At 42.7% G+C, this 13,356-nt stretch overlaps 1 protein-coding gene across 1 annotated transcript in view; it reads left to right on the top strand.

Moving 5' to 3' along the window:
- The window catches only part of OGDHL (oxoglutarate dehydrogenase L), a 664,251-nt gene that overhangs the window by 156,533 nt on the left and 494,362 nt on the right, over positions 1–13,356 (top strand). The window contains exon 5 of the mRNA XM_069240663.1: positions 8,925–9,040. Coding sequence (XP_069096764.1) covers positions 8,925–9,040 — 116 coding nt within the window. The remainder of the gene's footprint in view (positions 1–8,924; positions 9,041–13,356) is intronic.

The following is a 13,356-nucleotide window of genomic DNA, read 5'->3' as shown; positions in this document are numbered from 1 at the left end:
ACTGTAGAGGTTACCAAACACCACTCCAGAGTTAGTACTATCATCTCTCTTCCTTTTTCTCACCAAGGAAGTGTAGGGGGATGCCGCAAGTATTTTTTCCAGGCCTGGGAAACTATTAGTAAGAATCCTCGGATGCTACAATGATACAAGGCTTTAAAATAGAATTTTGGGAGACTCCCTCTCAAACTTTCAATCCAAAAGAACTTGTTTTAAGAATAGAACAACAAGTAATTGTGGACAAAGAGGTAGAATCTATGTTCTTAAAAGGTGCCATCTGGAAATGGGTTTAGATAAGAGTATTCACCAGCAAACTGTTTCTAGTAGGGAAAAAAAGACAAAGGTTGGAGACCCATGATAAACCCCTGAGATCTAAACAAATTCTTAATTTACAGACACTTCAGAATGGAAGGGATCCATCTTTTAAGAAACATATTACTAAAGGACGACTGGTTAGTGAAGTTGGATCTGAAGGACACCTACTTCACAATCCCCATGCATATAGAGTCCCAACCCTATCTTCAGCTCACCTGGCGGAATATTCTCTACTAATTTTGCTCTCTCCCATTCGGATTGTCTTAAGCTCCTTGGTGCTTTACCAAAGTAATTAGACCAGTAGCTTCCTATCTTAGGGAAAGAGGTGCCAGAATGATACATTTTGGTAATGTCCCAAAGTTTTTCACAGGTTCTTGAGGACTTGAAACTAGTCATGTCCCTACTAGCTAGTTTGGGTTTAATAATCAACAAAGAGAAATCAGTTCTTATCCCTTTCTCTGGAATTTCTTGGTTTTACAGTAGATAATGTAAACTTCATTTTTCTCCTTCCCTTGAAAAAGATAAACAAAATTCTGAAAGAAATAAAATGTGTTCTCAGTCAGGATTCTTTAACTTTGAGAGAGTTGGCAAGACTTTTGGACCTATTATCATCTTCCATCCAGGCTATTTTCCTGGGCATTTTACACTGCAGTGCCTTACAGAGGATAAAAGTGAGTTCAGGTTTTTGGTATGGGGCCAAATCTTTTATTAGCTCAGACAGCAAAGACAAAGCTGACTTGGTGACTCGACAATTTAGATGCCTGGAAAGGCCAGGCAATTTTTGGTTGCTCTCCAGACTTTATTCTGGAATCAAATGCAAGTCTGATTGGCTGAGTTGTGCATCTGGGGGTTCAGGAGACTGGCGGATCATGGTCAAACACAGAGAGACAACATCATGTAAATTTTTTAGAGTTAACTGCAGGACTTTACACTCTCATGCAGAGCATGATACAAGGCAGAGCAGTATTATTGAAAATGGACAATGTCTCTGTGATAGCTTATATAAATCTCTTAGACGGTACAAAATCCACACATCCAGCATTCTTAGGGAGGAATCTTTAGTTTTTCTGTCTAGAACACAAGATCAGCCTAAGGGCAGAATGTTTGCCTTGGGAGTCGAATGTTTCCGCAGATTGGAATTCAATATTTTTAAAGGATTACAGTGACTGGAAAGTGAACGAAGTGTGTTTCAGGAAAATATTCCATATTTGGGACACATTAGAGAGAAATCTATTTGCGAGCAGACTAACCTTTCAACAGAAGAAATACTACAGGTGGATGCCAGGCCCGAGTGCTCTGGCAGTGAATGCATTTGTTCAGACTTAGAAAGGAATGAAAACATATGCCTTTCCACCTTTTGAAACAATCCAGAGAATCCTTCAGAAAGTGAGACAGGAGAAATGCTTCCTTATTCTAAGAACTCCGTTTTGGGTTTCACAAGCATGGTTTCCCATGACTTTGGAACTCGCTTGCGTCATTCCATTCTTTCTTCCTGCTATGCTTTTGAAAGACTTAGATGGAAGGGAACACCCACTGGTGCATACAGGGACTATGAATCTCTTTGCATATAAGCCACCAGACGACCTGCTGAGTTGCCAGGCCTTTCGGGAAAAGTTGCGGAGCTCCTCGAAAAGTCTTGGGCTCCAGGAACTTGATCTAGATATAAGGGGATCTGGAAGATCTGGGTACGTTGGTGCTTGGAAAGGGACTTGGATCAAGTGGAGACTCCTGTAGTTGAAGAGGTTAACTTCCTTGTAAATGAATTTCATAAGGGTGTAAGTTATAGGACTATTAATTGCCACAGATCTGCTATCTCTGCCTGCCACAATTTGGTTATGGTCAAAATGTAGGGAAGAATGTTTTAGTTTGTCATGTTCTTAAGAGAAAAGCATTAGTTTAAGAAGACCACCTCAGAGCAAGATATCAAACTCTTTGGGATGTAAAATTAGTTCTTACCTTGTTTCAGGTTGGCCAATTAACAGATATTTAGATAAAAAGAAACTCTCTGTGAAACTGGTGTGTTTGTTATGTTTAATCTCCTGTTGTAGAGTTTCAGATGTCAAAGTATTGGAGGTGAGTAATACAATGTATGACCTCTTTTAGGGTCACCTTTGATATTACAAAAAGAACATAGAAAGAAAATGTCTGATACTATCTTTTATCCTTAGCTCGGTCCTTGTAAAAAAAAAAAATGTGTGTGTAGTTGAGTACATGAGGGAATATGACTCACCTACAATTGAATTTAGACCTGATGGTGTCAGTTATAATTTAATTAGTTAAACCTTTTCATGCAGTTTCCGCAGCAACAATTGCTATGTGGGTAAAATATATTATGCAAGAAGCTGGTGTTGACTTAAAAAAATCTGTGCACATTCCTTGAGAGGTGCCATGGCCAGCGAAGGCTTATGGGTGGGTGTAAGTTTAGAGGGCATTATGAAAGCAGGCGATTGGTCTAATGCTGCCGCTTTCGCTAAACACTATTGTAAACCTATTGAACACAAGTAAAATTTTGTTTTAGAGGACTACCGTCATGCATAATGGTAGCCTTCGGTGTTGTCATGAAATAGCGATTCTCAAAGTTTTAATGTCTTGAGAATCTGATTTTCAGTAAAGAAATGGAAGCTAACATTATCCCTACCTCTCATCCCAGTAAATATATTTTAAAGTTTAAAGAGTTAAGTAAGTAATAGAAATATGTTTAAAATGAAATGATGAATTAAGAAAAAAAGGTTTAAAGATACATGTATCTCTACTTTGAGTTTCAATAGTAATATAATGATTCTCAAGTGTATTATTTGTTATGATACATCCTTTAGTTGTTCTGGTCTAATCAATTTCTTTCTTTCAGACAATGCACAGTGTGGTGACTCTTCTAATTGACTATGTTTCCTGTTTCTTCCTGTGTTTCTTCTTTACTGTATAAGAGAAAAGTTCATGTTTTATTTATCAAGTCATACATTCTAAAGTGAACGGTTGTTTTATACATGGACCTTTTGTCTATTGCTATGGATTCATTCTTGACAGCATTTCTTTATGATGTAATGTACTTTTAAGTGCTGCTGTGTGGAGTAGCATTAAAAGATTGATGCATAATGTTAGCCTTTATGTCTTTAATGACATTCAGATTCTCGTGACATTAAAACTTTGAGAATCGCTGTTCTCTAGAAACAGTAGTATCTAATTTCTCTAGAATCTGTTACTCGTGACCCACCAAGTCGCTGATTATAAAGAAAAGATGTCGGAACTCTGCCATTTTAAGTTATTACAGTTGAGTTCTGGCGTCACAATGCCTCCTGCCAGAGCCAGCAGGCAAGTCAAAGGCAGGCCATGGAGCATAATTAAAGCAGCTGTTTAAAGTAACACAGTGAAGGTTGCTTTCCATTCTTCTGCTTTTTTAATAGCCTATTTCAAGCAGAGAGAATATGTTTATTTTTTGAATTCTTTAGATAGAAAAAAGCTAGAATCGTTTTAGTACCTGCACTGGAGGCAGGCTGGGAAAGGGCTAAAAATTTGTCCCTGCCACCAGTGGATAGTTTTAACCAGGGAATTGCTACTGCTATGAACCAATTGGCCCCTCTTAAGGCCTATAACTCATGGAAAACAAAAAAACTTAGCCAACTTTGGTTTACAAAGGACCTTAAGTTATTCCAAAGAAAGTATCACCAACAAGAGCAACAATGGAAATTTAATTCTACTCCTATTGAGAAAGAAACATTAAGAATTGCTCTTAAAAATTATAAAGAGGGAAGCACTAAAACTAAATCTGAATATTACACCTAAAAAATTCAAGAGGCCTGCAATGCCCCCAGAGAACTTGTTAAGGTTATTAATGCACTGACTTCTCCCCCGCCTCTGTTAGAGTTGGGGAATTCACAGGAATTTTGTAATAAAGAGGCCTTACATTTTGAAAATAAAATTGTACGAATTGATGATAGTTTTAATCATCCTGAGGAGAGGGAGGGCTTCCCTGATGTAGTCAATATTGAATCAAATACTAACTACTCGACACTAACTAATTTTCAACCCCTATTTCCTGAAAGGATAAAAAAGTTTATTTCAGAAATCAAATCAGGCTCCCCCTCCGATCCTTGCCCCCCTTTTAGTCTTCAATTAGCCCCTGATCCTGTTTTGACAGCCTTAGCTCCAGGTCCTCACTTCTGGAGTCTATCCTACTTCTTGGAAGGAGGTTACAATAATTCCTTTGAAAAAGAAACAAGATGGAATCAGTCATGACCTGAATAATCTGCCACCGATTTCCTTACTTCCTTTTCTGGCCAAGATCTTGGAGAAGCATATTAGTATGGAATTAGACAATTTTGTAATGGATTCAGGAGGACTAGATGCCTCTCAACATGGTTTTAGGAAGGCACATAGCACAGAATCAGCCCTCATTACCTCATCGGATTCGATCCGGAGAATGGTGGATGAAGGACAAGGGGCTATATTAGTCCTACTGGACCTATCTGCGGCATTTGACACTATTTCTCCACAGGTTATGATATCTCGCTTATATCAAGCAGGGATTAGAGATGAGGCTCTTAAGTTGCTGGAATCTTTTCTGAAAGATAGATGGACCACTGTGAGCTGTGGCGACTTTACGTCCCCTGCATACCACTTACCTTGTGATGTCCCCCAAGGATCATCACTTAGCCACACTTTATTTAATTTGTATGTTGATCCTCTAGCCAAATTGATTCGTTCTTTTGGCTTTAGGCCAACCTCCGATGCTGACGATACCCAATTGATCATCCCAGTCAATAAAAATTGGGAGGAATCGCTTTAATGAATGTAGGCGTGAAGTCAATGGATGGATGAACTCAAATTCGCTCAAATTAAATGGTGATAAAACTGAAATAGCATGCTTTGGATCAGGAAAGGAATTGTGGGACTCTCGCTGGTGACCGAAAGACTGTGGCACGCTCCCAGCTCCTATTACTGCTACAAACAATTTACGTGTCACTTTTGACAATTGCCTCTCCTTTAGATTGCATGTCAATCAAATTGTTAAAACTAGTTTTTGGACATTGAAGATGCTAAAGAAAGTTTGCCCTTTCCTTCAAAGCGAATGGAGAATTACAGTGACTTTAGCATTGATAGTATCCAAATTGGACTACTGCAAAGCTCTGATGCTTAATTTGGATAAAACATCTCAAAAGAAACTTCAGCTGATTCAAAATACTGCTGCACGGGCTATTTTGAACCTCCCATGTTCAGCATCGGCCAGTAGCAGTTTAAAACAATTGCACTGGCTTCCAGTGGCCCAGCGTATTATTTTTAAGACCTTATGTCTGGCTTACAAAGCAGTACACGGAAATGGTTCTAAATATTTGACTTCCAGGCTACGTTGGTATAAACCCAATCGAGAACTCCGCTCGGTAGGAGCTTTCAGAATTCAGGTCCCCCGCACCTATAAAGCAAAATGGGGAGACAAACCTTTTACGGTGGCTGCATCTAAATGTTGGAACTCTTCCCCTGGTTATCAGGAAGGAACAACATTTCTTAGCCTTTAGGAGGTTGGTCAAAACATGGCTTTTTCTGCGCTAGTGTTCTCCTTTGAATTTATCTTTACTCTGTGGGCTCTTCTCCTTACCGTCTTAGCGCTTCGATGCCTCGGTAGGAATGCGCTTTATAAATACAAAATACAAATACAATACAAATTTCTGCAGGTTTCTACATGTTCCGAGGTACAGCTGATTTTTTTTTTAACTAACTTGTGTTGAACTGTTTTTAATATCTGTTTGCAAAAAATATCTAAAAGGATTTTGATGTGTTTAATTTTGCACTTAAGGTTTTATTTTTATTCTTCATGTTTGCAAACATGCGTGCTCTTTCATATGAAAGAGCTCTTGCACCAAGGTTTTAAGTGATTTGTGGATGTAGGAGCTTGGCCTTTGGCCTCATTCCTCTATATGGTTATGGAACTGCTTGGTGACTTGCTATAGCCTCATTATGTATGGTAAGGGGTACTTTATCACTAGTATATTTGTGACCACTACAGCTGAGCTAGATAGTGAGAATTGGTAACTAGAAACACTATTCAATCGTATTGAGCACTTGTTTTCTCTCTTCTTAGTGGCAGTGTGTGGTTTTTGTTCCCGATTGCATTGCCTGCCTCTCTGTAAAGTTCTTCCTATGGAAGGATTCCATCAGAGAGAGGGTAGAAGTTAAGAGTACTAGTTTTGGTAGACAGTGTCCTCTTGGAAGAGCCATACACTTATATCTGGAGGACCCAGCCTACCGGGTTGATTTTATCAGCAGCTGAAAGCACTACTGCTCAAATGAACACACACCACACCTGTTGGGAGCATGGCTGAGTGTAATCATTTAGAGCCATCACTGCCCAGAAACCCTGAATCTGAACATGTACAGCTAAGGTGGACCCCTCATAGCAGAGCGCCAGCTCTTATCTGCTACCAGCCCAACATTTGAGTGGGTTTAAACACAGCATTGTATCCACAGGAAGCTGTGTCCTGTATGGCGTCAGTATAAGGTTAGATGTGCATTCATATAGGCCAGTTGTACTTAAAGTATGGGTCGCGTGCAGCCCTCCTGACCTTCACATGAAGGGCTCCGTTGAACGAATGCACTGGGCTGCTGTTTATGTCAGAGAGGACTACATCTGACTAGATGTTAAATGAACAGACAAGCGTTTATTTACACACTAACTTATGTAAAAGTAAAAAAGCAAATAAGGTGGCCTGCGACATTTCTTTTTTAAGACATCTTGTAACAAACGTGTAAAAATATGTTGAAGTCTTCAACATTGAAAAAATTGTGTTTCATTAATATGCAGAAGCGTTTCACCTTAGTAGTAAGATTACATCAGTGCATCGGAAGTATATTTTAACCTGACAACAATGCCAATAGTGAACATAGAGGCGAGTCAGCTGTCACGTGGAACCCTCTGGGCACGTTGGGGTTGTTATTATACATAGACAACATTACAGTGTATTAAATCAAACACAAGCGAAGGTTTGTACAGCATATATCCTCATGTATTTCAAGATGCCCTTATATGTCATAATTAATTAAAAGAAGGCAAAGTGAAATTAGACAATTTCCTGGAATCTCACAATTTGGTCAGGTGTGGAAACCAGGATTCATCCTTGGTTTTACGGTTTCACATTGGGCAATTCTGTTTCATTCCAATTCACTAATCAAGTTACTTTCTTTTTACACTTGAATCTCCCAAGAAAGTGATAGCAAGCAGAGAAGGCTTACCTCAAGGTGCAGCAAAGGGATTCAGATACTACATTGCACAGTTTTGCCAAATCTATGACATCTCTAGAGACTTGTGCCTTAAGTTAGAGGATAGTATGAAATGAAACTCTCAAGACAACTCCTTAACTAACTGACCACACCATGTATATGATTTGCTTTGACTACACCCACCTTTTTCCCATCCCCTATAAAGTCCCTCTGCCACCGTGCTGGTATTATTGCGGCCAGCAGGCACACCACAGACCATAATTTGTAACACCTGGGACAATAATTGCGAGTACCCATGATATAGGCTACATATGTTAATGAAGCCAATCAATCAGAAATAATTGTCTGGCTTTGTAACAGTGCTGTGATCCTGCTCCTGTGGCTCAAGAAGTGAATCTTAATTATCAAAAGTTTCCTCTTCTGCCGGTCTGTAAAATATAACAGTTACTCAGTTAATTTATTTGACAATTCTCCATTTTTTAAGTGGAGTGGACCATTTCTCTTGATTGCATGTCGCGAAAAATAATGGCATTGAATAGCCTTATACTCTATTCTAAAAAGGTCAATACCTTAGTTCACAGTATTATGCATGGATGAATGTCTTAGTATGCTGCATGATAAATGTTTAGCTGTGCATTTAAGTGAGCGAGGTACATTTTCAGTCTTCGGGCGGAATAAATGCTTGCATGTGCAGTGTTGTGCAGAAGGCAATGTCTGAATTTGCTGTATTCTGTATTGGGAAGTGCTTTGTCGTGCAGGGTGTGACACCACCAACTATAGCCATCACCTTCAAGAGCTGGACAAACTGACCTGGCAATAAGATTGATGTGTATGTTGGCATCTGGACTGAGGATCAGCACTAACATTGTCAGTTACTCCCGGAGGGTCTGCAGATGTTCTTCTGCTTGCTTGACTTGTGGGATTCTGCTCATTTTGTAGCGTTATTCATGGCCCGCTGTGCTTGCAGCAAGTCTGCATGGACAACAGTGGCACCGAAATCATACTGTACCGCTTATCTATGACAATTCATCCCAAGGATCAGAAAGCTCTTAATAACTTTATGTACATATTTCACACTGAATCAATCTTGTATTCCCCTTAGTGCTTGATTTATTCTCCACACAAGGTGAAATGGCTCTATTGAATCAAGCTTTGAGTCAGTAGCCTGCAGCTTTGCATAGATCTCTGTAGGTGCCTGTGCCAGCTGAGCGGTCTCTGCATGCAACGCCAAATTAGTTCTAATTCACTAACATGCATAACCCTTGATTACATTAATCCTGTTTCAGACATGAGCATATTGTATTGTGCTGTGGTGTTTACTAGTGTGCTTGTGTTGCACTTGAGGTTGCTTACTATACTCATTGTGTGCCTTTTGATGTCTCCCCTGGCCTTCAACGACACAGGGTTTTACGGCTTGCATGAATCGGACCTGGACAAAGTGTTCCGGCTACCTACTACCACGTATATCGGAGGCAGCGAGAGCGCTCTCTCTTTGAGGGAGATAATACGAAGGCTAGAGGTCAGTACCGCATTAACATTTTTTTTTTTTGTAGCAGAAATCATTCCTCGATACCCATGACTAGACCCTCTGCGGTACCATCCACCCTCTGGAATATTAAAAGAAGTTGCACCTGAAATATTGTCTGATCTCTCTTGTTCTAAGTATATTAGGTCTAAGCCTCTAAAACCCAATTTAAAACGCCACTAGACCCGTCAGCTTAACTAGTACTTGGCTGAACATCTAGAGTGCAAAATCAGGAGTGGTAGCAAATAGGGTATTGCAGTATTCAGCCAGGTAACACATTTTTGTCAAGTGTTTGGCCAAGCCGTATTCGAGACCTGCTTGATATTGTTTAATATGTACATTTCCATCCACAAGAAGCATAACTGAGAAACACTCCTGAATTTTTGTTTGCACGTTAATTTAATTTCTCTCTTTTTCATCTGCACATTGTATGAAATTAAAACATTGAAGTGTGAAACATGAGAATTATGTGAAAACATTTTAATTCAATTTCTGTAACATCACATAAATTTTGTCTGAATAAGCATGAGAAGAATGCAGGGTTTACTTTTCGGCTTTAAATAAGTAAATAAAGGCATGCCAAATGGCTGGATTTTGATCTTCATTGTTTGTTTTCCATGTTTTACATCTTCTTTTGGTAATTTGCTGCATGGCCTGTGGGATTTGTGCACCTCCAGCCTCTTTGTCTCTTCAGGTGAAGTCGCCATATGAGAATATGTAGTCGCCAGCAGAATTACATTGCATTTCAGCTGGGCCAAGTTGCTGGTATACCCTTAGAAATGTAATTCACGGCAGAATAACAACACATCCCGTGACGTCCCTTGGTGTGGAGTGATTTAAAAAAAAATCTGGTGCCCAGAAAAAGAACATCACATCCTGTGAAATACCATGCAGTGAGAGCCCGTAGAGAAATGAAGTTTCCTTGTAGGACGACAGTGACGTTTTGAGGACGTTAATCCCCTTTTATACTTTCTTTTCACTTCTTTATGGTTATGCGCTTCCCGCTCCATAAGCCATTCAGACCCCCATTCTCCACATGTACTGACAACACACTTACCCAGTCACTTACAATGCCAAAAAACGTTTCCACTTCCCTCACACGTTCACATTTTCTCTTGCGTTCCCCTTCAACCACTCTCGAGTACCCCTCGAAAGCCCACTCACAAAATCAAACACTTTACCACTGTTCCAAAGCACTCATGTTTAGGCCAGCAAGTTCATTCATAAGTCAAACTCTGCCCCTCACAATATCATTCAACATCAGGCACTGGCTTCACTAGTCACCCTCAGCTACTCACATCACAGTTTGCTCACTGGCATTCACAATAGTACAGCGACAGCCACTTGGGGTATCACTAACTGCACACATGACAGTCAACCACTTCTGCACCACTCACACTCAGAAATTAATATCACCACCAGGCGCGGCCTGTCCTTTAGGGCAAAGGGGGCACGCCCCCCACCTTTTGCCCCTAATGAAGAGTATCTTTCTGATGGATACACCTACCTGTGGATTCCTCACCTAAAGATTCCTCACATAAAGAATTCTCCCCTCGCGCCAGGTTCGATGGAAATTTCTTCTAGCTCTGCATGTCGAAGATGACGTCACAGTTGCCCGACTCCACGCGACGCCGTATGACGTCATCTAGGCAATAAGAAGCCCTCGTCGACGTGCAGACGTCAGTTCCCTTTTTTCAGTGACTTCGAATAACGTTTTTTCTTCGAGGCTAACAGGGAGCTACAGTTGCGCATCTGTAGTTACAATGTCGCAGCCAATAAAATCTGGTTTTAAGCCTTGTAACCAGTGCGGGGGTCGAATGTCGGTCATTGACCCCCATGAAAATTGTATCTGGTGCCTTAGTTCCGACCATGAGGTCGAGTCATGCGGTTCCTGCCAGCGCATGAACCCTAAGGCGCTTAAGGAAAGGGAGGCTAAATTATTCCTGGCCCGTTCCAAGAAGAGAAAGGAAAGGTGACATCGGAGAGAGTCCTCTTCGAAATCTTCAAGGACTCATCGTCGTCATGGAGACTCTCAGCGCCGTCACGACTCCAGGCGCCGATCGAGTAGAGGTCGGTCCAGGTCCAGATCTGCATCTCCGTCAGCTCGGCGCCGTCTGACGTGGAAGATTAGCCCGACCGTCACTCCTCCACCTCCTACAACTCCGACTTCACCTTTGTCGGTGTTCGAAGTCAACCCTCTTCAGGAGCCGGCGGCTTCTCCGGAGCAGGAGTTGCCTGGCCCTTCATCGGCTTCTATACCGGCACCGACACCGCAAGCATACCCAGCTTTCCCAGGGCTGGGTACGGATCCTGCGGCATTTTTAAATGTCATGTTCAATATCTTTTCCACCATTGCGCCTGGTGGAGGGCATGCGGGTCCGTCGGGCCCTTTGGCTTTTAATTTGGGTGCTCCGGCTCCCTACAAGCCGGTGCCCTTCATGCCCTTTTTGCCGCCTGGAGCCGCTACGGCGACGCCTACAACGTCTGCAACTCCGGTGCCAGTGGATTCTCCACGGATCCAGCCTACTGTCAAGGTGCCTGTGGCGCCGGAGGGTCCGGCGTCGGATGGATCCGAGGAATGGCGCCGGCGAAGATCTTCGGCGTTGGCCGACGCCTTATCGACGCCGGGTCTCGAGTCCAGACTCCAGTCCAGACGTCTAGCTTTGCGCCTTCTAGAGGAAGAGGAGTATAGCAGGCAACATCTGGAAGAAGGCGAAATCTTGGAGCCTTTGGGTGATTTTCAAGGGCTGGACACTGCGAGCGGTATTGATACTTCCCCTGAATGGGATTTGGCTTCCCCTGGGGAGTATACTGAAGAGGCTGCATCTTTTCATGCAGTGATAAGGAAGGCTGCAGTCTTTTTAGATCTTCCTCTTCCTGCTGCTGAGATGAAAAGGAACCTTTTGACGGAAGTGCTGCATCCAGCCTCTGTGGTGGCAGAGCCTCTCTTGCCCTTCAATGAGGCTCTCCTGGACCCCATCAAAGACATTTGGAAGAAACCTGTGACTTCTACAGCTGTCAACACGACGGTAGCAAGGCGCTATCATGCAGCTCCAGGTGACCCGGACTTCCTCTCCAAACATCCAACTCCGGAGAGTTTGGTTGTTCAGGCTTCCTGTTCTTCCCGGTCCTCTCCTGGTTCGTTCCCCGGGACCCCTGCGGACAGGGAGTCAAAGAAAATGGACCACGCTGCAAAGAAGGCCTTTTCGTCATGCAGTATTGCCTTGAAGTCGACCAATTCAACCTGCATTTTGGGACGCTATATTCATGCCCTTATGGAGGAAGCAAAAGGTCATCCAAACTTGCGCAAGAGGTGTTGCATTTGCTAGCGGACGCTCAGGCGGCGGCGACCCAGGTGATCCAGTCTGGGTTGGACACCTCTGACTCTGTGGCAAGGGCTATGGGCACATCCATAGTATCGAGACGTCAGGCTTGGCTGCGCTCATCCGGCTTTTCTACGGACGTGCAGGCGACTCTCCTGGATCTGCCTTTTGATGGAGAAAAACTCTTTAGGAAAAAGGCAGATTCTGCTCTTGAACGGTTCAAAGAGAACAGGGCCACAGCGAGGTAGTTAGGACTTCAGGCAGCTACTTTCTCTTCCTTTAGATTGTATAGGAAGTTTAGGGGTTTTGGACGTGGCTCCTCCTTTCGTGGCAGATTCCAGGCGCCACAACAACAATGTGCAAGCTCCCTGCCTTATAGATCCTTTAGAGGCAGGGGCAGAGTACGTACAAGAGGAGCAACCCAGCAGCACTCTGCCTCTTCCTCGGGTGGGGTGCAGCAGGGAAAGCAGCCTTAGTCCTCCTCCACTCCCTGTTCACTTGTCTCCGGTAGGGGGGAGACTTGCCCAATTTCTTCCAATGTGGGAGTTTATAACATCAGACTATTGGGTCATTGACATTGTGAAATCTTCCCTTTCGGGAGTTCCCTCCTCCCTTCCCTCCCCGCCCATCCTTCTGTTCGGAAGACCATCTTCTGTTACTGCAACAGGAGGTGTTATCCCTATTAGCAAAAGGCGCAGTAGAGTTGGTTCCCGAGCAGGAGAGGGGTCAGGGCTGTTATTCAAGATATTTCCTGATCCCCCAAAAGGATGGTAGGTTGAGACCAATTCTGGACTTGAGGATTTTGAATTGGTTCCTCAGGCAGGAAAAGTTCAAAATGCTGACCCTTTCACAGGTTCTTTTGGCGCTGAACGAAGGAGATTGGATGGTGTCTGTTGATTTGCAGGATGCGTACTAACATATTCCGATCCTCAAATCGCACAGGAAGTATCTCCGGTTTGTGGTGGGATCGCAGCATTATCAGTTTGC

Source organism: Pleurodeles waltl, chromosome 6 (assembly GCF_031143425.1).
Source record: "Pleurodeles waltl isolate 20211129_DDA chromosome 6, aPleWal1.hap1.20221129, whole genome shotgun sequence".
Lineage (NCBI taxonomy): Eukaryota > Metazoa > Chordata > Amphibia > Caudata > Salamandridae > Pleurodeles > Pleurodeles waltl.
This window is presented reverse-complemented; position numbering and strand designations above follow the sequence as displayed.